The sequence below is a fragment of the Anastrepha obliqua genome, chromosome 2 (genome assembly GCF_027943255.1).
Source record: "Anastrepha obliqua isolate idAnaObli1 chromosome 2, idAnaObli1_1.0, whole genome shotgun sequence".
In the NCBI taxonomy this organism is placed as follows: Eukaryota; Metazoa; Arthropoda; class Insecta; order Diptera; family Tephritidae; genus Anastrepha; species Anastrepha obliqua.
In genome coordinates this window covers 79,919,576-79,947,064 of record NC_072893.1, presented here as the reverse complement: position 1 = coordinate 79,947,064, position 27,489 = coordinate 79,919,576, and the positions used below count along the sequence as shown (strand labels likewise).

Here is a 27,489-nt window from a genome sequence, read left to right as displayed (position 1 = left end):
TATTACATTAGCAAGATTTAGTTTGAACATAGTGGCGTATTAAAATAGGCTAGATAGGCTAGAATCTACGCGAAAACTGGTTTTATGTATTATTTAAAATGTATTTCTTTTGTCGCATAATATTTCGAAAATATATCCCGAAAAAATTTGAATGAAATATTCAAATTAATTAAAGAAAAAATTGTCGTGACACCAAGCAACTAGTACGCAACCCACAGAGCCCCGAAAACCAAGACGAAAAAAAATTCCACACGGAATTGCAAAATTGCAAAAAATATATGTATGTCTATCTCCTCTTTATAGGCATAGCAAGATTTGTTTCTAGAATGATTTTATGCTTCAACTGCTCAAAGAGCCTTTTTTTAATCCCTTCTTTCCAACTGAAGTTAACTTGTATCCTCCTTTTCGAGTATCGGTGCACCTCAGACTTCTTTTTTGAAATCGTGTAAAAGAAACTATGAATTAAGAAGTCCTTATGCCTAGATATTAACTCTCAGCTGCCGAAATTTTTGATATACGGGGCAAGCTTTTCAAAGTTAAGTAAGCGAAACGAACCCATTTCGCTAAAGAATTTTGATTCAGATTAAATCCTTTTTATAACTAAAAAGTTTTAGAGTCCGACGGGAACAAACTGTCGCTTCTTATGACTATGCGCGAAAACAAAAAAGGATGTGTGCCACTACTGCTCGTTTGGTGGGTGATGGTTAATGATTCGGCTTTTTACTATAACGAAATTCAATTTAATGCATGGAATACATTTTTTTAATACCAGCTGGCACATTCTGATGTACCAATGAATTCGAAATTAGTCATATTTCGATATACTATAAGTACGTGGACCAGTTAAACGTATGTATCTGAGATACCTTGCGTTAGTCCCAAATGATAAAAAAAAGTTGCCTTGGAGGTAAACCATTAACACATTCTAGCACATTTCTAGATTTACTGATATTTTACTGATCGATTGAAATAAACGCGTGATGCGTACCAGTCACGTATATGAATTCGCCAGAATGAGGCACAGTGGATTTACTGTAGTGATTCCACATACAAACACACATAATTTCATAGAAATAAATGTTAGTTTGTATTTCTGTACTTACTTGTACATTCGACCGGTTGACCTACCCTCGTTGGTGGGCGAAATCAACTTGGTACCAGCTACCGGTAAGCCTGTCAGCCCCCATTCCATCCTACACTTCTTCCCAACCCTTTTTAATTACGAAACACTTTTGTCGTTTACTTATCTAGACTTTCATATTTTTGAATATTTTGTGATGTGGAAATAATTTGCCTGCGGCTCCGAAATTGAAAAAGGTCTTTATGATTCTCGTATGCTCTTTAATTTGTTGGTGCTATAGTGAGCTGTATATAAAATAGTAGCAATTTTGACTAGCCCAGCGTTCTAACACTTCTGTTAAATTCAGCAGTGCGAGTGGGTGTGGTGATTCACTCACACACCAAAGTGTTTGTTTTTGAATTCATGCGTGGTAGCTAATTTTAGATGCCCGTCGTCTGGGTCAACGTGTCGTGTGTATGTGGGTGGAGTCGTGACCGCCTATTTGCATACAGTTTGTGGTTTGTCGCATTTGACTCGACTGGTAATTGTACATGTTAAATGAAAAGTTTTATATGTAGCTAATTTGCACACAGCATAGCATTTTGATGGCCCTTTTGTGGGGCGTGTTGACTCGCATCTGGTGTGGCAATTTTATGTTAAGTGGATTCTTATGGGTCGTTGACGATGTGCGGTCATTGTAGAAGTAATTTGTTATGAGTCAGCCATTAGAGTCAATAACGCGTGTAGAAGCAGCTTTGCATAGAATCTTGGTAAAATGTGCTCAAAAATTGTGGAAGGTACACAAATTCATGGCGATTTTCATGCTACGTATTTAGAATTTATGTACACATAAACGTACATATATGTGTACATATACAAAATTGGACTTACACATTTAGTAGCGATTTTTTTAGTTGTTGTTATGCATAAAATTTACTTAAGTACTACATTTAGTGTTATTTGACTTAACTAAGGAAAATATTTTCACAATTTAAATTTTATATTCTATGGAGAAAATTCAATTTTTCCACATTATAACTATTTTTTATACAATTTCGTTAATATTATGAGTATACGAGTACGTATGCGCCCTTATGTGTCATTATTATTAATAGGTATGTTTCTATTTAAGTACGCAGCGAATGCAGGATTATTTAAATTGGCACTTGTGTTATGTAAACTTGTATGTACTTACAGTATATAAATACATATGTACATAAATGTATGCATATATATATGTAAATATGTAGCCCGGGGGCTGCAATACTTGCTTATGTATGTATGTAGTGTGTATGTATGTACAAAGTCCACTTAGACATACGTATATTTATTGTAGTTGTATAACACTAACAAGGCGCACATATATGTACAGTTATGTACATGCATATGTTCACACATTGTTGTGGATTGGCAATGACTTTTGCGGGAAGCAGTATTTGTTAGTAATCTTTTTCCGCCCTGCTGCTCTTTCTCTCCCTTTGGCTGTAAACTCATACAGCCTGACCTGGGCACGCTTACGCGTTAACGCATCTGCGTGGCTAAATGTATTGTCACGTTTACCAGTCACGTGAACGCGCTGCTGCTTCGTTCTCCGTGTGGAATGTTGTGCTGCGACGTGTCTCTACATATTGGCTTTGTGTTTGCGCCACAATCTGGCCAGAGCGCGGCGGTGGTGGTGGAGCCGGTATACGCGGCTGGAATGTTGCCTACAAGTAACAATAGAAATGTGAGTTATAAAAATAAAATTGCAAAAATAAAATAATGTTTATGATCTAATGGCGGAAGGAGAGTGGATTTGTGGTAATTTTGTTTGTTTTTTGCTGGTGTATGTGTGCAAAATATGTAAGGAATAAGTTTTCAGCAAATAAAGGGTGTTTCGAATGGTGCTGACAGAACTATTAAATATTTATATATGAAAAATATATATATTTTTATAATGGCAAGCCGCGAGTAGTCAAAAATAAGTATAGAGATTACAACCCCTTAATCTCCTCCTCGGCTGGGCTTCGTAAACTGCCCAATTACGATTAATTCGTTGTAAAGCTTTTATTTCACACCTCTGCTGTAATATTTTTAGTAATTTTTAGTACATATTTTGGCTTAGGCATGCGTAGAAACTTTTTTAAGCTTTTTTTGTATTACTATTAGACCTTTTTCTTCAAGTGAAATCTAAAACTAATTGCTTAGGTATCTAAGTAAAACGCTATTTTCACAAGTTTTTGATTGAAACATATAATGAAATAAATAAATATATTGTATTTTTTTCCTGCTACCCTTCGTTTGATACGTATCTTCTAGTTAAATCATTAACTAACTAATGTATCAGTATGTGAATAATAACAAATATGTGGCAACTCTATGCAGAAGTGTGCTTTGGTAATAATTATCTTAAATCACTTCTACTTCATACCCATATTGCTAATTATAATTATAAATTTATAGTGTTCTGTTAAAAATATATGGCAACTCTACGCAAAAATACTCGTCTAAATAAGTTTCATTTGAATATAATATTTGTCATATTATATTTTCCATATTAAATTAATATTAAATATAACTACGAATGTTATATTAAAAATAAACGGCAACTCTATTCGGAATACGCCTAATTAATAACCCTTTTAAATACCTTTATTTTGGTGCCCATAACTTTATATATTTTTTTAATATCTAATGTAATTTCTAGTAATATATTGAAAAATAGATGGCAACTCTATTTAGAATATACTACGTCAACATCCCTTAAATACTCTTAACTTAATGCCCATATTCGTAAATCTTATTTAAATATTGTATTTAATTAATCTTCAGTGTTCTATTAAAAATATATGGCAACTATAGTTAGAAGTAGGTTCCGAAAATATATCCCTTAAAAACCTTTTATTTGATATCGAACCTATATTGAATGTAACTACTATATATATATATATATATTTGGCGCGTACACCCTTTTTGGGTGTTTGGCCGAGCTCCTTATCCTATTTGTGCGTGCGTCTTGATGTTGTTCCACAAATGGAGGGACCTACAGTTTCAAGGCGACTCCGAACGGGAGATATTTTTATGAGGAGCTTTTTCATGGCAGAAATATAATCGAAGGTTTGCCATTGTCTGCCAAGGGGTGACCGCTATTAGAAACAATTTTTTCTTAATTTAGGTGTTTCACCGAGCCAACGTTATCTCTGTGAATTCCGAATGGTAATCACGCACCAACCCATTCGGCTACGGCGGCAAATGTTTAAATTAATATAGTTTCTAATATTATATTACAAAATAAGTGGCAACTCTATTTCGAACTATTTTTTTTTTTTTTATTTTAGCTAGAAAATGAAAAAATCTGCAGAAATATTATAATTTCATATTTTGTGACACTGCGAGGTGACAAGCAATTGGTTTTGTGAATTTGGCAGTGAAATAAAAGCAAATTCAGGTACGAGTAATACTTTATTATCATCCGTCATAATAGTCCCTCCCTAACTTCAACAATTAGAAGCACCTTTGGTAACCCTCCGAATTTAACCTAGTATTCAGAAGTGCGGTTCCCGAACCTCCTGTATGTCGCGGCATCAGGATGAGTTCCTTTGATGGGTGACTTGATCTTGGGCTATAAGCGTTTTAAATGTCAGAGTGGGTGACAACGCAACTATGGGGCTTGAAAGGCAAAGTTTTTTTAGCTAAAAGCATTTGCAGAAGGAATGAGGAATGGTCCAAGGTGTTGCCGCTGTCACCGATAGTAATAACTTTATTGCCACACCTCAAATATATGAATGATTATATTATAATTTGCCACTCAGACCATTCGAACAAACTCAATATTTTGTACATTATGATTTCTTATCTAGTTTCCATTATCAAAACTTACCAAACGTTGCGAACGACGCGATTTGGGTGTAGCTTCTGGCGATGAAAGTTCATCTGGTGCTGCCCAATGCTCAGTAAACTCACTTGCTGAACGCGCTAACGACGGATGACTAACCGACCGATGGAAGGAGCGTCGATCCTCGTCATCATAGTATTGCATTGGATAGAAAGAGCTTGCATCCGACACGTTGTCTAAGTGATCGGGTCGTCCAAAGTCGACTGTAACCTCCGACATTGAACGGAAATCATTCTGATCAGTGTGATACGATGTGCGCGATGAGCGACGTGAACGTTGCATATTGAAACTATTGTCACGCAATGGCATGCTTGGGTCTTGGCGTATGGTGCGTACAGAGGAACCACCATCACTATCGTATTCATACAAAGTTGGCAAGGAGCTACGGCGCGAACGAGTATCCCACGGTTGTGTTTTCTTCGTACGCTTAGGTGCGCGCATTTCCACATCCGTATCCTCATCGGCAGGTGGCGCCAATATACGAATGATAACATCCCATGTCTGCGGCTCAAAGATACGCTCATAGCGGGTATCTTGACGTATGCGTTCAAAATCTTCCCGCACCACGGCCTCTGTGAGCATTGTGCGCAACGATGACTCTGTAGTGATAATTTCCTTCCATTTGGCCTTATCGTCATAGCTGATGTAGCGCGTGAGTGGATGCACGCTGGAGTGCACCGAGCTGGCATCGTCAGCTTCCGAAAATTCGGGTTCTTCCAAAATACGTATCAGCACATCCCAATTTGGCACTGCCTTATCTTCTGGGGGCATTTCAATAGGTTTCATGTTGCCCACTAGCTGCGGACTGGTCAGCTTCTCTTTGTTATCATAGATTTGTTGTGGCGGCTCTTTAGGCACAATTGGCAAGCTTAGCTCAGAACGCTCCATCTTGGGCGTAAGTGTCATACCGGATGCACTGGAAATATCGGAGAAATTCTCCCATCGTTGCTGTTCACGCTCAGTTGGATAATTGCGTATCTTAACATCCCAAGTAGGGTCCGGTATTGGTGGTGGCAATGGTTTTGGTTTCGCCTTATATTCGGTAACACGACGCTTATGACTCTCAATATCTTCAATTGTCTTCTTTTCGGTAATGGTGCGCAAATATACATCATCTACAGTATGCGATGTGACCTGTGGTTTCTTCACCACAATTGGTGGTTCAGGTGGAAGGTACTCTGCCTCGAAGAAGTGTGTGCTGTCAACCATCTCGCCAACTGAGTGCATATCGGGTGCCTCAGAAGTCATATCCGTGACCTCACTAACAGTGGGTGCATCAGTAAAGTCTGACCAAGTTTCGGGCCGTCCGTCGACCATCTCATGGTGTGTGCGTGCATATACAGAGAACACAGGCTCTGGTGGTGGTGGTGGAGTCACTTCCACAGTGTGCTTGGGTGCCGGATGCAATTCAGGAACATATGTGAACTGAGTATGTACAGTCTCCTCTTGAGGTGGCAGTGAGTCCATTGTCATAATACTTTCACGGTCTTCATGAGTCTCCATAATGGTCGAAAGATTATTGCGATCTGGGCGCAGTGTGGCAATACTCTCAGTGTCCGAGGTAACAGGCGAAGGTGGTGGTGGCGGAGACTTCTTAACGCGCACTTGCACGTCGAACTTGGGCGACGATGATTCCTTGACGGCAATAGGATGACGAGGCACCGAAGTGGCCACCGCATTGGCAGCCGGCACTTCCTGAGTATGTCCATAATGATCGCTATAAATGCTTGAAGTCTCTTGAACAAATGCACGATTTTCAAAGCTACCTGCTGAGCTGAAGGGCAGTGATCTGCAGAAAAGGAAATGAAATAAATTTCGTAAGCAAAAATGGGCGAAATATGGAAAATCAAAACTTTAACTTACCTCGTATCGATTTCTTCGATTTCGGAATGTGATTCGCTGGGGTAGTCGGAAGGTATGAGCGCACCCTCGCTACCCGATGAGCTATGCACAGCCGCCAAAGGTACAATAGCGCGTGGGATTTTAACGCCTTCAAAGGCACTAATATTACCCATGCTACTGCCACTAAGCTTGGTGATTTCCGAACCACTTCCCATGGACATTGGAAGACGGCGGACTACCGGTATTGGGCGACTGCGCAGACAATAGTATGAAACAGCCAAACCAAGTAATAGCAGTGTCAAGAACATGATGGCGCAAATGATTAGAAGTAGCTGTATGCCCTTGAGGGGTGGCTGTATCACGGAACCCGTTGCGATGGGATTCAAGCTATATTATAAAGAAGTATAAATAAATTATAAAAGTTGGATAAAAATCAAGTGAACAAGTCCCTCGTGAATTGAAAAGTGGTTTGGCACACCATCAAATATTAATTATAATCCAAACCTACAAGATAGAATAAAATCCAACTTTTTCAACAATAACAAAGTTCTGCTCACGAAATATGATAAATGGTGTAAAAGAGAAATAGTAACTATGGTATAATATTTTAATTTCCTTCAAAAGGTCAAAGTTTATTCCCTATAAGAAAGAAACAACATTCCCGATCGCTATATTCTTACATTTGTGATAAAAGATTTGGACAAAGATTGTATATGGAGTACAGCGAGAATAATTTTCGTGGAATATATTAACCCTCGACCTCAATCATATAGGGGTATTTTTTCCCATTTAAGAGAGTGAGTCATAAAATATCCGTTTCCGCAACCATATTGTGTTTTTGTATACATAGTGAAATGTTAATCATTATAAAAGAAATTATAAAAAGGCATTTGAGCGACGAGAGGTATTCTTCAAAAATGGCACACAAAAATCTTTCGCAAAAGTTTTTCCAAAAAATTATACAATTTTTCCCTAAAAAACAAATTTTAAGTTTATTTAATTTACAAGTTTTTATGCAAAATTATTATTCAAGTATATAAATTTTCCCCAAAATAAATATTTTAAGTTATTTAATTTACAAGTTTTTATGCAAAATTATTAAAGAAAAGAACGAAAAATCATAAAAAAGTACCAGAGATTTTCACTTTAAGGGGTTATATACCTTTTGTTGGACTAAAAAATTGAACATTTTTTATGGCATATTCTAAAAGGACATCATTTTAAAAAATATAAATTCAAAAAATCATAAAGGATCGGATTAATCAAATCATAAAAATCATAAAGGTCGGTGCACTAGAACGAAAGTTACAGACCGTGGAAGTGCACAAATTATCCATAAATGAAGTGCATGCAAAACTTTAGACGCGATTATCTCGAAGTCGTGTTTTTTGAAAATTACCGTCGCGGTGATCATTAACATCATTTGCATAAACTTTTTTTTTAATTATTCGAAGTTATTGTACAATTAATTTTTTTTATTTTTCAACCCCTCAAAAATCGTTTTTTTGGTGCAAAGCGGTTTTCATATCGAGAAAAATTTTTTTTGGGTAAATAAACCGTTTAGATTCACTAAAAAACATTTTCCTACAATAATCATTTAATTTTTTTTTGATTTCAGTTGAGCTGCTCATGCGCTACCGTGATCACCGCAAGCCTCTTCTAAAAAAGGGCGTTTCGGGAGAGGGGAGATATTAACAATAAATAATAACATTTTTTAAAATCAAAACACCAAAATGTATTCTTCGAGAGTTACCCTTCAAGTATGATAAAGGCCTCATTTGAATAAAAGTTCTAAAGCAAAATTAAAAAAAAGTATGACAATCGCCCATTTTTTTGGGGCCACAAGGTATATAACCCCTTAAAATATTCTGTACCTAAATTTTCAGCATTGAGTAAATCTCAATATTATAAACACAAAAGAAACAATTTTTAGAAGAATTGATATCAATATCCAAAATATTTGGATCGTCGACACAGAATCGCTCATTTATCCCGATTGAAACCTTCGTGAACGCAATAATATATAAATTGATGTAAGTTGATAAAGATTGATGAAGTTTTTGAACTTACATAGGCGCTGGCAACGCTGGTGGCAGTGATGGTATGGGTGGCGGATAGCGACAGACAATGGTAATTATCTCATCGCCATCCATTTCCAGATTGGCATGGAAGCGCACGATTATATTGTTGGTAAAAACGCGTGTAGGATTCTAAAAAAAAACAATTGTATAGTTATAATATAGTACAAATGAGCACATATATCCCAGATTAATAAAAAAGATAAAAAACTTACCTGTATAGTGCCACATCCTTTGAGTGGTAGCTCCAATCTATAACTGAGCGCGCCCTTGCCATTAACGCGACAAGCGCTGCTGCGATCGTAATCGGCTTGAATAATGCCGTGAAAAGGTTCATTGAATTTCATGTCGACCTAAATGGATTTACCATTAAACATTTTTATAAAAAATGTATCATATGTCATATAAAATAATGATTTCACTCACTTGCATGGAGCCAGCTGCGCAATTCAACGCTGCTTTTGTGCGATTTAAAAATATCAGTGGGCTAATATCATCTAATTTCGTGACCTGAAATAAAATCGAAATTAAATTATATAGTTATGAATTTCATTTTTGAGAGCAAGAATAGGAATTGTTTACTATATACATGCATCGACCCTTCCATAGACTTTTATAAAACTATTTCTGCGTGTTTTCAATCAAAAATATTTGTTTAAAAAATAAAAATTTTCATGCAACGAATAATGAAATTTTTTCATTAGGCTACGTCTCCTTGTCTTAGTGGGTTCAGTTTTGTCTAATATTTCGATTTTTTCAATAATCCCTGAAAGTTTATTCGATGCATTGACATAACTTTTGAAATTATATTCAAATAAGTACAGCGAACAAGTGAAAAACCAATACGGACCCAAGGCTCTAGCGTATATCACCTCCATTTGCACAACGATGCGTCAATAAGAAATCAGATATACCGTATTAATGAAAAAAGTAAAAGGGAAATCTGAGGAGCTGTCTTACATATACGACAAAACAAATTTTCCCCAAAAATTTTGAAAAAAATTACATTGTTGCTAAAAAAATTATTTTTATCCAAACAAATTTTATGAAAAACGATTTTTTTTATAGGCACTTAAAAAAATTTATAAAAACGTATTTCCCAAAACGATTATCCCAAAAATTTCCACAAAAAAAAAAAAAAAATTTACAAAATATTTACAATTTATTTTATACATTTTTTCTTTGCAATTTATTTACAATTTATTTTAAAAATGGTTTTTTTTTTTGAAGAAGGGACTCATTTCATTTCATTTATTGCCCAAAATCATTTTAACATAGGAGTTCACAAAGTTATGATAAAATTAGAAATTGAAGAAGAGATAAAAATTTTTTTTTGTTGGAAAAAAATCTAATTTTAAAGGGAAAAACAATTTTTTAATTATATTTTATCAAAAAAAAATTATAAAAGTGTTAAAAGGAACCGAGAATGCTTCATTTTAAAACAATCTATACTACAATTTTCAAAGTTGAATGTAATTTAAAATTATAAAATGTTTTTTTTTCAGTTATGTTCTTATACTTCTTATTATACTCATTCTTACAAGTAAATAAATTTTCTGAAAAATCTAGGACAAAGTCGAGAAAACTTAGAACACTTGATCTGGAATAGCTCCTCTGTTCTGACTGAAACATATATAGAAACGAAGGCTCTCTTCAAACTAACAATTAGCGCACCCGCATTAGAATCCGCAGCATAGTTGATGTTTTAGGTTTTGAAATACCAGAGTACATCGTTTAATAGGGAACATGCATTAGTTCCGTTAAGGGATATACGGTTTTCGAAAAATACTCGACTTTTCTTTTTTTGTGTTTGCTTAATTGTATACTGGTCTGAGCATAAGTGTACTTTGGCCTGAGCCTTTCTGTGAACTTACAAAGGGCCACATCAACGAAATCCCAGAAGATGGGAGGAGAAGAAGTTCGTTGAACACTGGCGAAAATCTATCTGTTAACGACAAGCCCTAACGTCGGACAGAGGAATTTCTAATAAGCTACTTTCACTTGGCAGAGTGGACTTAAAACTTTTAACTGGTTACCTCACAAGCCACTTAAACAAAATTGGTCTCTCATTTGCCGATTCTGTGAAATGAATATTGAAAAGAACACATCCTTTGTAAATGTCCTGCACTAGGCAGAAAACGGCTACAGCACCTTGGTGGTATTTTCGTGCCTCCATATAAATTATGGAACAATAAAGCCCTGAATGTACTAAAGGTCTTAGAAAACCTTAAAATATATGGTACCTCAGCAGCTTTTTAGTCGCAGTGCGTAGTAGCCTATATAATAATAATAACAAAGTGTATACTTAAAGTATATATACAAAATATATAATTAAAGTTATAGTGACGAATTTGAATTATTTCCGCGCATACAACCTGAAACGCACCGATACGTATTTGAAAGATTATATTTGAAGCCCGTAGTTGGTAATTCTTATAAACTGGTGAGCTGGATTTAAATAAATATGAGCGTCCAATCTAAATGAGTCCAAGATATTTTTCTCAGCATTGTTTGTTTCAAAAGTTCCAATTTTTTTTATTTTTTTCTGTTTTTTCAGATTTTGAATTACACATTTTTCTTGGAGTTTCAGTTTCCGGTATTACGGAATTACGAGCTCCTTTTTGCCACCGCATTTGCTTTGAATTTGAGTGGCTCTATGGGGAAAATGGTCAGAAGTGTGATAAATATTCAAACTTTATTAATCCAGCATTTTTTTGTGGTGTCATCACACCACCTTTTTGTTTTTTTACGCCTACTTTTTTCAAAACCCTAGCGTGACCCCAGCATCTTGTTCAACGTAGAAAACTACGTTGCAACTAGTCTCATATGAAAAAAAAAACATTCACACACAAAGGAAATAGATTTGAGTTATTTACATATTTACTCACATTGAGATAAAGTTAATTTTGTGCTCTGGAGGTGCAGCGTTGGCCTTATCAAGGAAGTAGGCTTACATATACGAGTATTACCCAGTGAAGGCCAATTACGGCACTTTTGTTAGCTTCGGTGTTGTTTTGCTAACTAACAAATACATAGCTAAGTAAGTTAAATTATTGCGTACGAATGCTTATATATTTCTTTTTTTAATTACTCCATCTACGCTTTGGCATCATTTAAACTAATTATTACTACAGCATTTCAGCTCATCATCTAATTAACACCGAATGAATGGACAAAATATAAGGCAAAAATGCTTGCAGCAACCGCAATGCCATTGTTTTATAATATGGCATAAGTAGTTAAGAGTGTGAACCCCAGCTTGATATCATTGGCCTGCATCTAAGCATTATATAAGGCTTGGTGGCGTGGCATCCAATGACTTCCTGGCCCAGAGACACAAAACTATGCTCTATTGAATTTATATCTAACAACAATTGCATACCACGTACTTATGCATACTTATGTATGCAGTACTACGTACCCATGGCAACTTTGTAAGCTGCATAGGTGTATTACCTTCCTGCTTGACTAGCTGACATTGAGTTCGTGATGCTGCTAAAAGCATTGAAAATTTACAATCGCGGTTTTAACTAGGGAGTCAGCGGCGGCTAAGCAGAGCAGAGAGAAAGTACTCGCAAATAATTTAGGTGGTATTTGCATTGTACTCGTATTGTTTTGTGTTGCTACCGGTAACTGTGTAGTAATTTAATAGTAAACCAACCTATATAAGAACAGCAGCAAGTAAAATTTGTAGCCACAAAGGGAATGAAGTTGGTTCACACCATATATGGATGAACACCGCGCATACATACTCATATGCGCAAGCGAAGGTCAAAAGTTTACATAGAATTATTTTTAGTCATTTCCGATTTTTGAACTTTAAACGAAATTTAATGTGCTTGCGCATCTTTGGTGTATTAAGTAAGTGAGAATTGCCTCTGAAACTCGTTAAATTGTACTATTGTATATTATATATATATCTGCGAATTAAATGGCTTTCGGAACTTGGCAATACCTTAAAAGAAGTGAAAGCGTGCACCCCCCGAAAACAGTAAAAAGTCAACAAATATTGACAAGTTTTGACTATTGCTTATTCATTATTTAATTTGAATTATTTTTTTTACAAAAATATGGTTAATTTTATAACAAAAACCATACAATTTCATGTTTCAGACTTTGCGCTAGATTTATAAAAATTACAAAAATCACCAAATTTAAAAATGTTTAATCAGAATTAAATAAAAAATAGTACGCCAATAATTTTTCGTACAACAACTTCTAGTGCAGCTTAAAGGTCTCTAGAAATTCCCGTTGTTGTTTAATTTTTTGTTTTTCTTGATGGTGTGGCTCATTTCCCCCCCTATAAAAACGCATCATATTTTTCTTATACAGAGAAACTGCGAAGCATCGTCAGGGGAAAAGGCTGTCAAAACACAACGAAAATTTTGAGCCTTTTTAAACTTAAAATGTAAGTACTAAAATGTAATAGGCTATAAAACTGCATACTCAGATTTGTTTAAGAAATTCTGATTCTAAATTTGAAAGTATTTATGATAATTTATTGAATTTATATAAATCTTGTACAATTACAAAATTGGAACACTATGGTTTTTGTTAAAGAATGAACTATATGTTTATAAAAAATAATTAAAATTAAAAAATAAATAATAATTAAAACGTATCAAAAACTGGTGCCTTTACCATAAGTACAGGGGTGTATTAAGTTAGCATTTTATCGAAGTTGTCACACTGTCATAATTAATTAAATTAAAACTTAGAACAGAGGCTAGTTGTGGCTTTCAGGCTACTGTAGTGCCTTTCAAGATGAGTTAAGGATGTCACAAAAACTTCTGTTTTAATAAATATATTCTCTGTCTATTCAGACTGCTGAACTGTTTAGGCACCATTTGACTTTGTCGCGACTAATTTCGAAAGAGTAGGTAACTGCCGCAGACTCCATAACTTTATAACTGAGAAGTTCGTTTTTCACCCAGTGTGGGCACCGGCTCCATGTAAGCGACAGTCGACCTTGCTTCTAGTTCCTTAGATTGTCAAAATATTCCTAGTATCATATAAACGGGTACTAGTTGGAAAGAAGTTAGCCAGATATGAAAAGCCGATGAATGCTTAAGTTCGTCGGCTTCATGGCATAGTTTAAGGAAGAGTAGGGATTTAGGGCATATTTAATATTCATGCAGATTGAATTTTCGATAGGCGTATATAATCTCTCTACACATCTAGTTTATCTATAAATTTTGATCCAAAATCTCTGTGTGAGGCATCGTACTGAGTACAAAATCTGAATAATAATAATAATTGGCGTTTCTACCTTTATTGGCTGTTTGGCCGAGCTTCTTCTGCGATTTGTAGCGTACGTCTTGATATTTGAGGAGCCTACAGTGAATGGAGCGGGAACGACAGATCACTTTTTATGAGGAACTTTTTCATGACAGAAATACACTCGGAGGTTTGCCATTGCCTGCCGAGAGGCGAACACATTTTTCCTTTATCTTCTATGGTGTTTTGTGCTAAAAAGTAGGAGCTACCGAAAAGTGTTCACGTACCAATTCATTCGGCTTCGGCGGATATCAGAATCTGGAGGGTAATCACTATTTGGCTAGGGGACCTTAAGGTGATCCCTTCTTTCACAGAAGCTTGAGACTGATCTTGAGATTTGATGTTTTAAAGATGATAAAAGACAGTAATGACAGTATTTAAAGGCCTCTCGCTCAGCTCCTATTATAAGCAAATTGAAATGGCTTACGCCAAAAGAATTTCATTGCATATAAAAACATTACTAGTCACAGTTTGTATGAGGGAATTAAATTTTGCTAAGACTTCTTGAGCCTGAGGAGATAACGCCTCAATTCTCTATTGGCTATTTCTGAATATCTTCTAATTTCTTAACAAATTTTACATTTAATATTCAATTAAGAGTATTTAACTCCAACCCTCTTGTACAAGGGGACGCAAAATTAGTCATCCAATTTTGTTTTGAATACAATAACTTTTTTACTAAATAATAAAACAGATTTTCAATCATGGAAATCTTTATTTTGACCTTTGCTTGTGTGTCTGGTTCACAATTGTCAAATATGATTAGTGTACGACGCCATCTGTAAAAATTATAAATTTTCCTATAGAGTGATTCATTTTACGCCACCTTGTATAAAAGCTTTTTAAAAGATAATAAGGAGTAATTATATCACCAGTTACACCTAAGATATGCTGCTTATGTAGGGCTTTAAACTATATTTTTTTCACAAACCCTGAAGAACCTGCAGGTTTGGATACCGGCAGCATAGAAGACTGCCTCATAAAGTTGGCAATTTGACACGAAATACCATCATTTGACACAAAGTGACCTAAAGTTTTCTTTGTGAAAAACTCTATGGCACTCCTTGCTATAAAATGACACTCTTTGTCACATGAAAATCAATTATTAGTATGCAACATTTTCCTTTATTGTTTTATTATCATTATTTCTTTTTTCCTAAATTTGGATTGTTTCTAATGTTATTATCATATAATGGACGGTTAACTTATAAACTAAATAAATCAAAAATGACTTCAAAAGTCTAAAATCACATTATCAATGGTCAGGTCCATCGCTTGAGATGCGAATGAGGAGCATAACTTTTGGAAAAAAATATTTTATTACTGCAAGAAGTTGGGTATGCTTAAATCTGATTCTCAAATATTTATAGGACTATGTTTAAGTTCGTGCGGTTTTTTTTCGAAATTTGAAACTTTATTGACGTAAAATGGTTACAAATTTAATATTCAAAGTATTGTCCATCGCTTACTACTACTTTTCCCCATCTTTCTGGCAATTCACGGATTCCCTTTGTGAAAAATTCGGTCGGTTTTGCCGCAATCCACGAATCGATCCATTTTTTGACTTCATCGTAATTACGGAAGTGCTGGTCAGCCAGGCCATGTTGCATCGATCGGAAGAGATAGTAATCGGATGGCGCAAGGTCTGGACTATACAGCGGGTGGGGTAGGACATCCCATTTGAGCGTTTCTAAGTATGTTTTGACCACTTGTGCAACATGTGGCCGAGCATTGTCATGTTGCAAAATAACTTTGTCGTGTCTATCGGCGTATTGCGGCCGTTTTTCTCGCAGTGCTCGGCTCAAACGCATCAATTGTCGTCGGTAGACATCCCCCGTAATCGTTTCATTCGGTTTCAGTAGCTCATAATACACAACACCCAGCTGGTCCCACCAGATACACAGCATAACCTTCAGGCCATGAATATTCTGCGCCGACGTCAATGTTGAAGCATGGCCAGGGTATCCATACGTTGCCCGACGTTTTGGATTGTCGTAATGGACCCACTTTTCATCGCCAGTCACAATTCGATGCAAAAAACCCTTTCTTTTGTGCCGTTGAAGCAGTTGTTCGCATGCCATAAAACGGCGTTCAACGTCTCTTGGCTTCAATTCATACGGCACCCAATGGCCTACCTTTCGGATCATTCCCATGGCTTTTAAACGTTTGGAAATGGTTGATTGATCAACTCCCAAAGTTTTTGCAACCTCTTCTTGCGTTTGAGCCGGATCTTGATCGAGCAATTCCTCCAATTCGGTATCCATGAACTTTGGCGGCGCACCCTCGCGTTCTTCGTCTTCCAAGCCAAAATCACCACTTTTAAAGCGTGCAAACCACTTCTGGCACGTTCGCTCAGCTAGAGCATGCTCACCATAAACTTCCACCAAGATACGATGACTTTCGGCTGCTTTTTTCTTCATATTAAAATAATGAAGAAGAATTCCCCGCAAAAACACATTATTTGGCACGAAATTCGACATTTTCAAGTGTGGTAAAAATATTGTTGTTTACGCTTCAAATAAAAAACTTATACTGACGTTTGTGCCTTACGACAGTAGCTCTCCAATGAATGTTTGGAAATGTGGATCGATGGAATAATAATCAAGTTACGCCATCTGTTGTAAAACCGCACGAACTTATCGATAGACCTATTACAAACATTCACAAAAAATGAATCCTACTACCGAACTTTTATTCGTGCTCGCTACTTTGGTTTCATTTCACAGATTTTTTTTTTATTAATGATAACCTCCAATTATTTCGTGATATTCACACATGGATTCGTATAAGGGGAATCCGAGAAATATTACATTGATAAACACTGATAAAAATACATATTTAAGTAATATGAAAATTTAGAACTGAAGACATACCTTTCCATCCAGTGTCGCCTCCTCGGGCAAGCCATTTGTTGTGTAGTTCCCGCTATCGCCTTGCTGCACATAATTCGATTGAGCTTGCGCGGCATTGAACTGTGTTGCGGCACACAGCGCTAGTAGCAGACACCACAAAGCAGGAGAACCGCCCATTTTTGATAAATATTTCTTTTGTATGGACACTTTAAATTTCCTTTTACTATGGTAATGAAATTTTAACATCTGAAAATAAGAGATAAAAATTATAAAAGTTTGTGTTTTACAAGCTTAACATAAACAACAACATAAATTTAAAGTTTATATTCACTGATTTTTTTTAGCATCTGAACACGCTAATACTCGTATCTGATTATTGGCCACAAACAAAAACAAAACTTAATAAATGCGAAGCTTAAGTTATGATTTTATGTATATTATATTGTCGTGCAGCCCGAAATGAAGTGGTCAGAGCTGCACAATGCGCCAGCTGGCTTTCATAGGCGAAGTAATCAAGTGAAGTCATAGCGAATTGTGAGCGTCGTTCGTTTGGTCAGCAAATCAGTGTACGAATACTTTGCTTGCTTGCGATTCATAAAAGTAGCGTATATCCTTATTTGCAATTTACTCGACTACTTAAGCTTGAGCACATAAGTGCTTAAGTAATAGCCTTGTTTCATTCGGAGATTTGCTTTGAAATTTGCTTTTATGAATGTTTTTTCGCTGAGCAGGATGTATGGTTAATGGTTTCTTGAGCTCAACCAATGAATATGCCAGTCAGCACTTATTTAACATGTACGTAGTTCAAAGAGTTTCCGCGCATATTACGTATGTACATATGTAAGTTAGGTGTACTCAAACGAGTTAGGTATGCAAGTATAATAACTTTAAGCATCAGCTAATAATATAATGCCTGTCAGGGACCGTACCAATAAGGAGTGCTATCAAAAAATGTATGTTTATTGATTATTTTAAGACTTTAAAATTTGTCACCAATTATAACAATAAATGTTTTATTATATTGTTCAGAAATATAATCATATGACGAGCTATACTAGTTTGCTCAAAACTGAAACAAATTCAGCGAGTGCTAATTTTTGCTCCAAAATTTTTATTTTTTTATTAACGATTCTTATTCTTATTAGCGATTTACAATTGCCACTGGTATATATGTATGTACATATGTATTAATTGGCGCGTATCCCCTTTCTTGGTGTTTGGCCGAGCTTCTCCTTCTGTTTGTGGCGTGCGCCTTGATGTTGTTCCACAAATGGAGGGTCCTACAGTTTTAAGCCGACTACGAACGGCAGATATTTTTCATGAGGAGTTTTTTCATGGCAGAAACACACTCGGAGATTTGCCATTACCTGCCGAGGGAAGACCACTTTTAGAAAAATGGTTTTCTTAATTTTGGTGTTTTACCGATATTCGAACATACGTTCTCTCTGAACTCCGAATGGTAGTCACGTACAAGCCTATTCGGCTACGGCGGCCGCAATAATATATAAAAAGATACTAATAAGCAATCCTCATTTATTAATTAAAATTGTTTTAAAATTGTCTGCTACCGTTGTGCGTTTTAACGTCTTCGGGAAGAAATCAGTCGGATGTAAGCGGGATTAATGATCAGCTCTGAAATAATTAACATTTTGGGCGTTTCTTGATCGAAAATAGTGATCCTTTTGTTTAATTGACTTTTTAGAAGGAAAATAAAACTGATTATTTTATTATTGTTTTTTTATTATTTTATTTTTTAGCTTAAGAGTTTTATTTTTTCGGCAGATCACAAAACTCAAAACTCTGCACGTCACCTCAACTTATTGCAGCTCACCCCACCTCAACTGATTGCGTTTCATTACTATAGCACAGAGATCATATAAGTAAATTCAAGTTTCTAACTTTGCCCAAATAAAAATAAAGAATTCAACCAATTTTCGTCAATATTTAAAATTGTTTTATTAGAACTTGTAGAAAAATTTGCAGTATGCAGTTTTATAACCCATTCAATTTCTGTGTAATAAAGGGCAAGTTTGAAGGTGCTTACACATCGCGTTGGCTTCTGACAAATTTTCTTTTTTGCTGGCGGTCATCATCCAACATAACTCCATATAAAAAAAATCCCGAGTATTCATTATATCATATGAATAAAATGCATAAGGCCACCGGTAAAAAAAAAAATAAAGGGCTTATAAGGCAACCTATCGATCCAGTTTTTGCGTAGGCTCTCATTTATTTCAACAACATCTGCAAGGTTTTGGCTGGTGCTTTCTCGATACTTATATATTTGTATAATATCGAAATAAAAACTAATTTTACTTGATGCTTTGTTTTTGGATGCCATACGCAGAATTGGCATTTTCTTCCACATAACGAATTATCGAATTATTTTTATATGGATGAAAATGTGCAACACTTTCAACCAAAAAGACTCTCAAAACTCAGTGCTAACTTAGAGCTAAACGGACTTACTATAACTTACAATATTATCATACTTACTTTAAACGGGCAGATATTAAGTTATATGGACTGAACAAAAAAATTGGCAAAAAGCAAACAAAGAACAAGAAAAAAAGTTAGATTGCTAGCTGTCGCTGTGGTCGAAATATTAAGAGAGTTTTATTTTCAACAAAATTTTCTGAAAAACTTCAAACAAATTTTTTCTTGAGTAAGACGTTATGCGTGTTTTTCTGTGTTTGAAAATTTAACTGCACCTTCAACATAGCAGTATCTGGAGAAAAGTGTACGATTTTTTTTTTGGGATACATAAGTTATAAACGTTTTAAGCTATGAAAAATGTCCATCATTTTTTCTTAATTCTTTGAGGTTTAAAAATAAGAACACATTTTACTAAAATTAAAGAAACCTTTTCCTCATTTTTTTACCTTTAAAAGTAATTACTTATAGAATATTAACATATAAATATATTACTTTTCATTCTTCTTTGTTTTCCCGCAAAAATACTTATATATATTGTAATATATTTGGTTACTTTTTGACTCTGTGGTCTAACCCCCCAAAATGGTTAAATGGTAAACTTGATGAGAATACAACTTTAGCCAAACTTGAAGCATTGCTTTTAATTCCACGAACCACATTAAGATGATGCGCCCTCTATCCCCACATCTTATATTATAAAATAAAATACCAAATATGCATGTATTCATACGCATGTGCACAAAAAGCTCCCATTTGTACAAGGGTATTTCTATTTCGACGCTAATTTCTACTGAAATGATTTTGTTGTCATAAATTGCACTAATTTACGAAGGAGGATTTCATAAAAGCCGAAATGTGATAAGTAACCATAAAATTTACTTTCAAACTGCAAGAAATCAGACATGATATGGATCGCTTTCTTTAAAAAAAAATAGATGTACTTACATATCATATAACGAGTACTATTAAAATAGTAAAAACAAAAGGAAAAAGTACTTTTCATGTGCCAAACTTCACTAAACGTATACTTATATAAACTGGCAAAGCCAAGATGTTGATGTATTCTCTTTGATATCTAAATCTGCTGATTTATTATTGTGTTTCTTTACTGCTCTTTCGCATACACTTTTTCATAACGACAGAGCTGCGCATGCAGGGTATTTGCTACTACAAATAGAATAGATGGCTCTTATTTGATCGCTCCGTACATTACTTTACATGCATGTATTTGTACTTATACTTATTGATTGACTTTTGCCGCAAATTGCATGTAATAAAATGAAAAATGCTGCGCACGTGTTTCAAGCCTTTGTCATAAATATTCGCTAGGCGTACGGTAATTAAATTAAAACATGTGCGTAATTCAATTAGGCCCAGAAACGATATGAAGTACAACATGTTGGAGTAATAAAATTCAGAATTATTTGACATGGTGACCATTGATTACTTTACCATGAATTGGTATAAAAGATGGGAGAAGGCAAATTTAAATCGCAATTGTAGCACTGACATTTTTAGCATACAAAATCAATGCCTGAATTTCGAATTCAATTTCATATTTTTATAAATTTTTAACACAGTTGAAGGAAGCTCTTGGCAAACTTGTGCACATTAAATATTTTTTTTCATATCGTGCAACCAGCCATTAAGCGAAAATAAGACTCTTAGCCCATTCGAGTGTTGTATAAACAGCTGTAACAGTTACATAGTAAAGCGACTGTTGTTGTTATTTTTGTTGTTAACGTGCGTATGCGCGCGCATTTTCACGTATTTGCATACAGACGAGCAAACACAATGAGCCGGAAGTGGATACGAAAGAGGAAATCCCATTGAAACTTTCAACATCATTAAATTACACTGTCGAAAAACGTGAAGTGCACAAACTACATATATAGTAAACTTTGGCATGGTTGCGAAAAGATGCTGCTGGTGTACTACAAAAACCGTTTCCCAATGGTGTCGAAATCTATCAATTGCACTGGTCATTTAATACTAGGAATAGACACCAACTATTTGAACAAAAGTATCTGTTGTTTCTAATGTCTTATGAAATGAGACTTTCAGCTATTAATCCATAGATAGCGCTAGGAGTTTTTTTAAACCTTCACAAATGCCTTGTTTTTTTTTTCTCTGTCATCTCTCAGCAATATGCACTCCATTGTTTGTTACGTTTCATACAACAACGCATTTTTGTCGCTCCTAAAAATGTCGAATTCCGTGCTTTCAAACTACGATTTGCGGACATCGTTGATTTTCTGTTATCAATTGAAGAAAAATGGTGGGCATGCTCTAAGTAGACCACAGTGCTTCAGGTGGTTTGAAAAATTCCGAAGTGGTGATTTTAGTGTGGAGAACGAGGACCGTGGCCGGCTACCGAAAAAGTTTGAGGACGCCGAGTTGCAAGCATTGTTGTATGAAGATGATGGTCAAACGTAAGACATGATGACAGAGCAGTTGGGAGTGACCCAAAGAACCATTTCCAAACGTTTGAAAAACATGGGCAAGATTTTAAAGGTCGGAAGATAAGTGCCGCATGAACTGACTGAGAGGCAGCAAGAGAACCGAAAACCACTTGTGAAACGCTGCTCTCCCAGTTCAAAAGGAAGTCTTTTTTGCATCGAATCGTTACGGGTGATGAAAAGTGGGTGTATTTCTCCAATCCCAAGCGTAAATGATCGCATGGTCCGCCCGGCCAAAAACAACGGCCAAACCAAATCGCTTCGGCCGCAAGACAATGCTGTGTGTTTTCTGGGTTCAGTGTGGTATGATTTGGTACGAGCTATTAAAACCAGGTGAAATAATTGACGGTGCAAGCTACCAACGACAATTGACCGATTTGAACAGCGCTATACACCGAAAACGCCCAGAATATGCCGATCGGCGTCACATAGTAATTTTTCTTGATGACAATGCACCGCTACATCGAACAAGAGCGACCCGGGAATTGGTGGAGACGTACGATTGGGAATCGCTGGTGCATGCGGCTTACTCACCAGACTTGGCGCCTTCCGATTATCATTTGTTTGCATCGATGGGCTACGCACTTTCCGAGCAGCGCTTCAATTCACACGAAGAAGCCAAGGAATGGCTCGATGATTGGTTTGCCAACAAAGACGGCGATTTTTTTGGCGCGGCATCCACAAATTGCCTGAGAGATGGGAAAAATGTGCCGCTAGCGATGGCTATTATTTTGAAGATTAAATTTGTAACAATTTTTTGTCCTTTCTTCCTACTACGTGCGCAATCGTTGAAGGGAAAGGCAAAAGGAGTAGGCCCTGCAGCACTGGTAAATAAGATCCAAAGTGTGCACGAGTTCAAAGAGATTGCCCTGTGCGCCTTTTGGGAAATCGAAAGTGCGTTTGAAAATACTGCTCATGGATCTATCTCGTGCAGTGGTTCAAAGAAGCCTAGACTAGCCGACCGTTGGCTGGATTGCAAGAATGCCACAATCAGCAGGATATGTATTACTTCATCCGTGGTAATGCCTGATTATTACGTATCAACTATTTGGATGCGGTCGATCCAACACCTCGAGGGAGGGTAGTACGTTTATATACCATACAACAGCATATTCTGCTCCAGCTTACAATAATTGCAATTGGTTTACCAAGTGCTAGATTTCGAACCATTCCGCAGCAACATTGGCGAAATTTCAGGCTAGGAATTTAGGTATCTTGTTTTCTTTTCAGACACAATGAAGTGGATATAAGAATTACCACCCTTGTAAACTCAGTCACCAAAGCAGTATAGTATTGTGCAATTAAAACGGCGCTAACGTTCATGAATTGTCTTCTAATTACTAACAAGGCAGTGTTATGTCTCCTTTGGGATGGACTCACGTTATATATGAGTTTCCACGTACAACATCCTGCTGCTTATTTAAATTCGAATATATTTTCAGTCTGTGGTAAGACCATCTAAATTTACTTTTTTGTTCGCCTACTATCATGTGTTTCACAATTTTTTTTAAATATTTTTGTTACTATTATTATTGAAGCTATCGTGGTATAATAGAGAGCTTGACCAGCGAGAGTAGGAAGAGTTTATAAATAATTATACATGGAGAGGATTATAGAGTTAAAGTGATGGCTGGTTTAGTTTTTTTCACTTGAGTGCGAGCCTGTAGTTGATGGCTTCTAATGAATTTGAGCACATTCTCAGGCCTTTTGTTCCAATATAACAGATTTAGAGTCCCCTCACTTAGAAAAGTAAGTTTTCATTTATCTAATGCTGCACATTCGCCGAGAATATGCTTTGGCATTCCATCGTCCAGCTTTGAAAAATCTCAGATACTCGGTTCTGTAGGTCCTAGTTTCCTGAAAGGATAATGAAGACTTCAGTGTCCGATGTGGATGGAGGATCTGGCAATCGAAGTAACGATTACATGCAGCTGTCTCTGTCGTTTTGAAGTCATGACTCTTCGTGTGATGGCCAGTTGGTGTGCAAAGTTGTTTCTGTAACGAAGATGCGTATAAGACATTATAAGCCCGACCTTTTTAAATTACTCTTGGAAGCGAAGTGCTTGAATACTCTGATGAGGAGAAATAGAAGATTGAGTTGGGATGTAATCTTGAAAAACACATGCGAGACTGCACATTTAACTAAAATTTATTAAAAACTTTACTTTACATAATGAAATACAAAGGCTAAAACCTGTCGCTCGGTAAGAGTGGTAACTGCGGAGTTGGAGTTCCACCTGGGATGGATTGTTTATCATGCAATTTGTGAAAGCATTACCGGCCTAGAAAGTTCGGTTTTTGGCTGCAATATCTTTTGCTCTAGTTCTAACGGAAATCAGTTTTTTAAATTCATGTTCGATAATTTGAGCAAATGGTCTCCCAATATACATTGGCCAAAGAATATAACCTTCAAGCTTGTTACGAAGTGCCATAACAGACTCTAGCCTTTTGTATAGTTATGCTACTCTGGTTCCCAATCTACTGCGGCAATATGGTCGCCGACGTACTGGCAAGAGAAGGGTCGGCAATCGCCTTTAAGAGACCCAAATTATTCTGTAGCCTTTGTTGTCCATCTTACAGACTTTTAGTTACTCCGAATAGGGTATACTCAAGGCGAACTGAGAGAAAGAGTAGACAAAAGATGGGGACCTCAGTTACGCAGAGCTTTGTTGTTATTCGTTCAAGGTATTCGTCGTGGAAAGTATAGCAAATTATAAGGTAACGTGGATATTTTTTAGGTAACTCACTGGTTACTTAATCAATCACAATCAATAGCGTTTTCACTTATACTGATTAATAAGGACTGCCTCTTTAGACAGATGGGCAGTTTTACTTTGAGAATTATGAGAAGGTGTAAATGTTGTGCACATATCCGGTTTTGACCTAATAGCGATTACAGCATTCAACCTTCGTATACTGGAACGCCCGCAGTCGGATACTTTAATAATGACCAGCGGGTCTAAAGTATTCTTTTTCAACCATAAGTGAACATGTTACGGTAATACAAAGGAGTTCTAGGTCACAGAACGTAAAGTGAAATAACTAGTGGAATACTTCCGAAAACTGGATTCCTATCCATTGGTTAACCACTACTTCTGATGCCCAAAAAGTTACTACTACGATTCACGACAGAGTGCTCGTATATTTTTTGAATTTCCGCAAGCAAATTATGGGCTAGCCTTAATTTGAGAAAGTCGCATTAACCACTTGCATAAAATACATATTAGTAAGTGCATTATGCATGCAAGACTGCTTGAATAAATGTTGCAAGCATTTTGCTTCTGTAAATGTTGCACAGCAATGAATAAACAGCTATATGTTGCAGCACTATTTTTCAAACCAATAACCGATTCCTGGTTATTATATACGCTCTTATAAATAGTTTACAATTCTTTTGTTATTTTGCATTATATAATAAGTAAATATATTGTACTATACCCCACACACATATGTGTGTACGTATGTATGTGTGCATGTAATTAAATCAAAGGTGCGGCAGCGCCACGCCACTGCTGTCCGCGGTTGCTGTTGTTTGAATTGTTTGCATAGCTAACATAAAAAGTGCTAAATAGCTAACATAAAACCTTGATTCACAAATTTGTGAAGGCAGGTTTTTTTAAAGCTGTAGGAAATTTTTCCAATAGAATACAAATTACAGTAAGGGACAAAATTGCATTATCTCCATGCACCACAGGAATACTCTGGATTTTACTTTGATTGTATAAACTTTCGCTTTGAGTACAAAAAATTTGCTTTGAAGGCAAAAAAGAGTTCCATAAAAATAATTTGATGATAAAAATTGTGTAAAATCGCTGGAGTTTATTTAGAGTATAAGAAGTTAGTATATCGCGGACCCTCCAAAACTTTATAGCATATTTTGCTGGTTTCGAAAATATATACTGAGTAAACTTGATGTGATCTCGATATCCGAATAGTTACCCGTCTTCTCTTGAAAGGTAAGTTAATAATTCCATCACCACGCACCCATTTCATGTCGGTGCCAGGGCATAGTGACCTACCATGGAATTGTAAGGCAAACAAATTAGCGAGAGAGAGCACTACCTCTTCGTGGTATGGAGATTGAAGGTAAACCCCTCCCCGCCTACAAATTGCGTGGTATATGTAGCATTATCACTTCAGCCAACACGAGAAGTGTTGATAGTCAGGCATGTAATATTCCAAAAAGAGTTTAGTCAAAATGGGGCGTAAGGCGCTCAAAGACACTAATTCGTTGGTTAAAGAAAACCGTCTCTATGTTAGTTCCTTTGATCACAGACCACTGCCTTCTAGGTCGACAAGCTCAAATATTGAAATCACCTTATTTCGACTTTTGCAGAAGCAACAACAAGGAGTAGAAGACAACTTCTTTGTCACTGTCCAGCTCGGCATACAACAAGGTTTAGCTACTTTGGCTCATTGTTTTTAAATGATACTATTGACCTTATATACATAATGGGTCGCCAACGGTTTAAGTGAGTTGATTTAAAGACCGACTGCCACTTCTAACTACCCATCTGCCTACTTACAGTTATGGATTCGTAAGGGTTTAAATGCGTATTTAACTTTGATTTAATCATTGGCCATTGGAGCTGTTTTATCTTTATTATGTCAAGTAACTCTTGTAACATGATTGTCAAAACGAATGAATCCTAAAAATTGTTGGAATTCTTTTTTAAATACTCTTAGTTTTCCTCATAAGACAATCAATTCTAAAAGAGCCTTAATGTTGAAATGTTTGCTACAATAGTTGAGTTAAAGCTTATCTGAAACTTCAAAATTGCTTTGCGTATTCACTTAAACTTCCGATTTCGTCTGTTTTATTTATTTTTTTTTCCTTGTTCATTCCTCGCGGGAGCATAAGGCCTCGACAAGACTCTTCCATCGTACACGATTTCGTGGTGTTGTTTTTGCACCGTCCCATGAGAACTAACAGAAGTTTGCCCAGCATCGACCTTCTCAAAGTGCTTTTTGGTCGACCGCGACCTATTCTTCCTTGCGGGTTCCAGTCCAGTGCCAACCTCGTTTGGTGTTTTATGAGTATTTATATTTATCAAAAATATTTCTTTGTTACCAGTGCGAAAACAGGATCCTATGTTCTATATAGGAACCACGGCTATTTGGGGAATACTTTAAAAATTATGCATGAATAAATTTAAAACGACAAGATAAAAATCAGTAATCTGTACAATTAGTAACTATAGAAGCAAAAAGAAAACTCTTCATCTCGCGTGTTCCCAACACATTTGCAAAAATGGCATACTTGACGTTGGACACAACCACTCTACAAATATTTCTGAAACCAATCTAATTTCCTTATCGCTCCATAACCAGTAGAACCCATTAGCATTACGCCTTTCAAATGATTCCATACTCTGACCGAAATCCATTCACTTTGTCATACTGGTTTTGACATATTCAGGTGGTAGAGCACAGCTGCAAACCAAATTTAAGTCTTTAAATACTGTCATAGAAAATAAAAAGCTCAAAGAACAAAACAAAGAGAAAAAAATTTCAACGGAAGCTCATAGGAAATACATAAGTAGGTATGTTGTAAGGCTTGTTGAAACTGAAAACGCCAAATCACCACTATAGCAGGGGGTGGTGGTGGGAT

General features: G+C 36.1%; 1 protein-coding gene across 1 annotated transcript in view; it reads right to left on the bottom strand.

The window, feature by feature from the left end:
- Positions 1-678: 678 nt before the first annotated feature.
- LOC129238523 (uncharacterized) overlaps positions 679-27,489 on the bottom strand; it is a 116,877-nt gene continuing 90,066 nt past the window's right edge. Inside the window, exons 3-9 of the mRNA XM_054873572.1 lie at positions 17,005-17,229; positions 9,281-9,364; positions 9,070-9,207; positions 8,847-8,986; positions 6,798-7,163; positions 4,920-6,723; positions 679-2,766 (exon numbers count right to left, since the gene is read on the bottom strand). Of these exons, the coding sequence (XP_054729547.1) occupies positions 2,617-2,766; positions 4,920-6,723; positions 6,798-7,163; positions 8,847-8,986; positions 9,070-9,207; positions 9,281-9,364; positions 17,005-17,229 (2,907 nt within the window). The 3' untranslated portion in view covers positions 679-2,616. The remainder of the gene's footprint in view (positions 2,767-4,919; positions 6,724-6,797; positions 7,164-8,846; positions 8,987-9,069; positions 9,208-9,280; positions 9,365-17,004; positions 17,230-27,489) is intronic.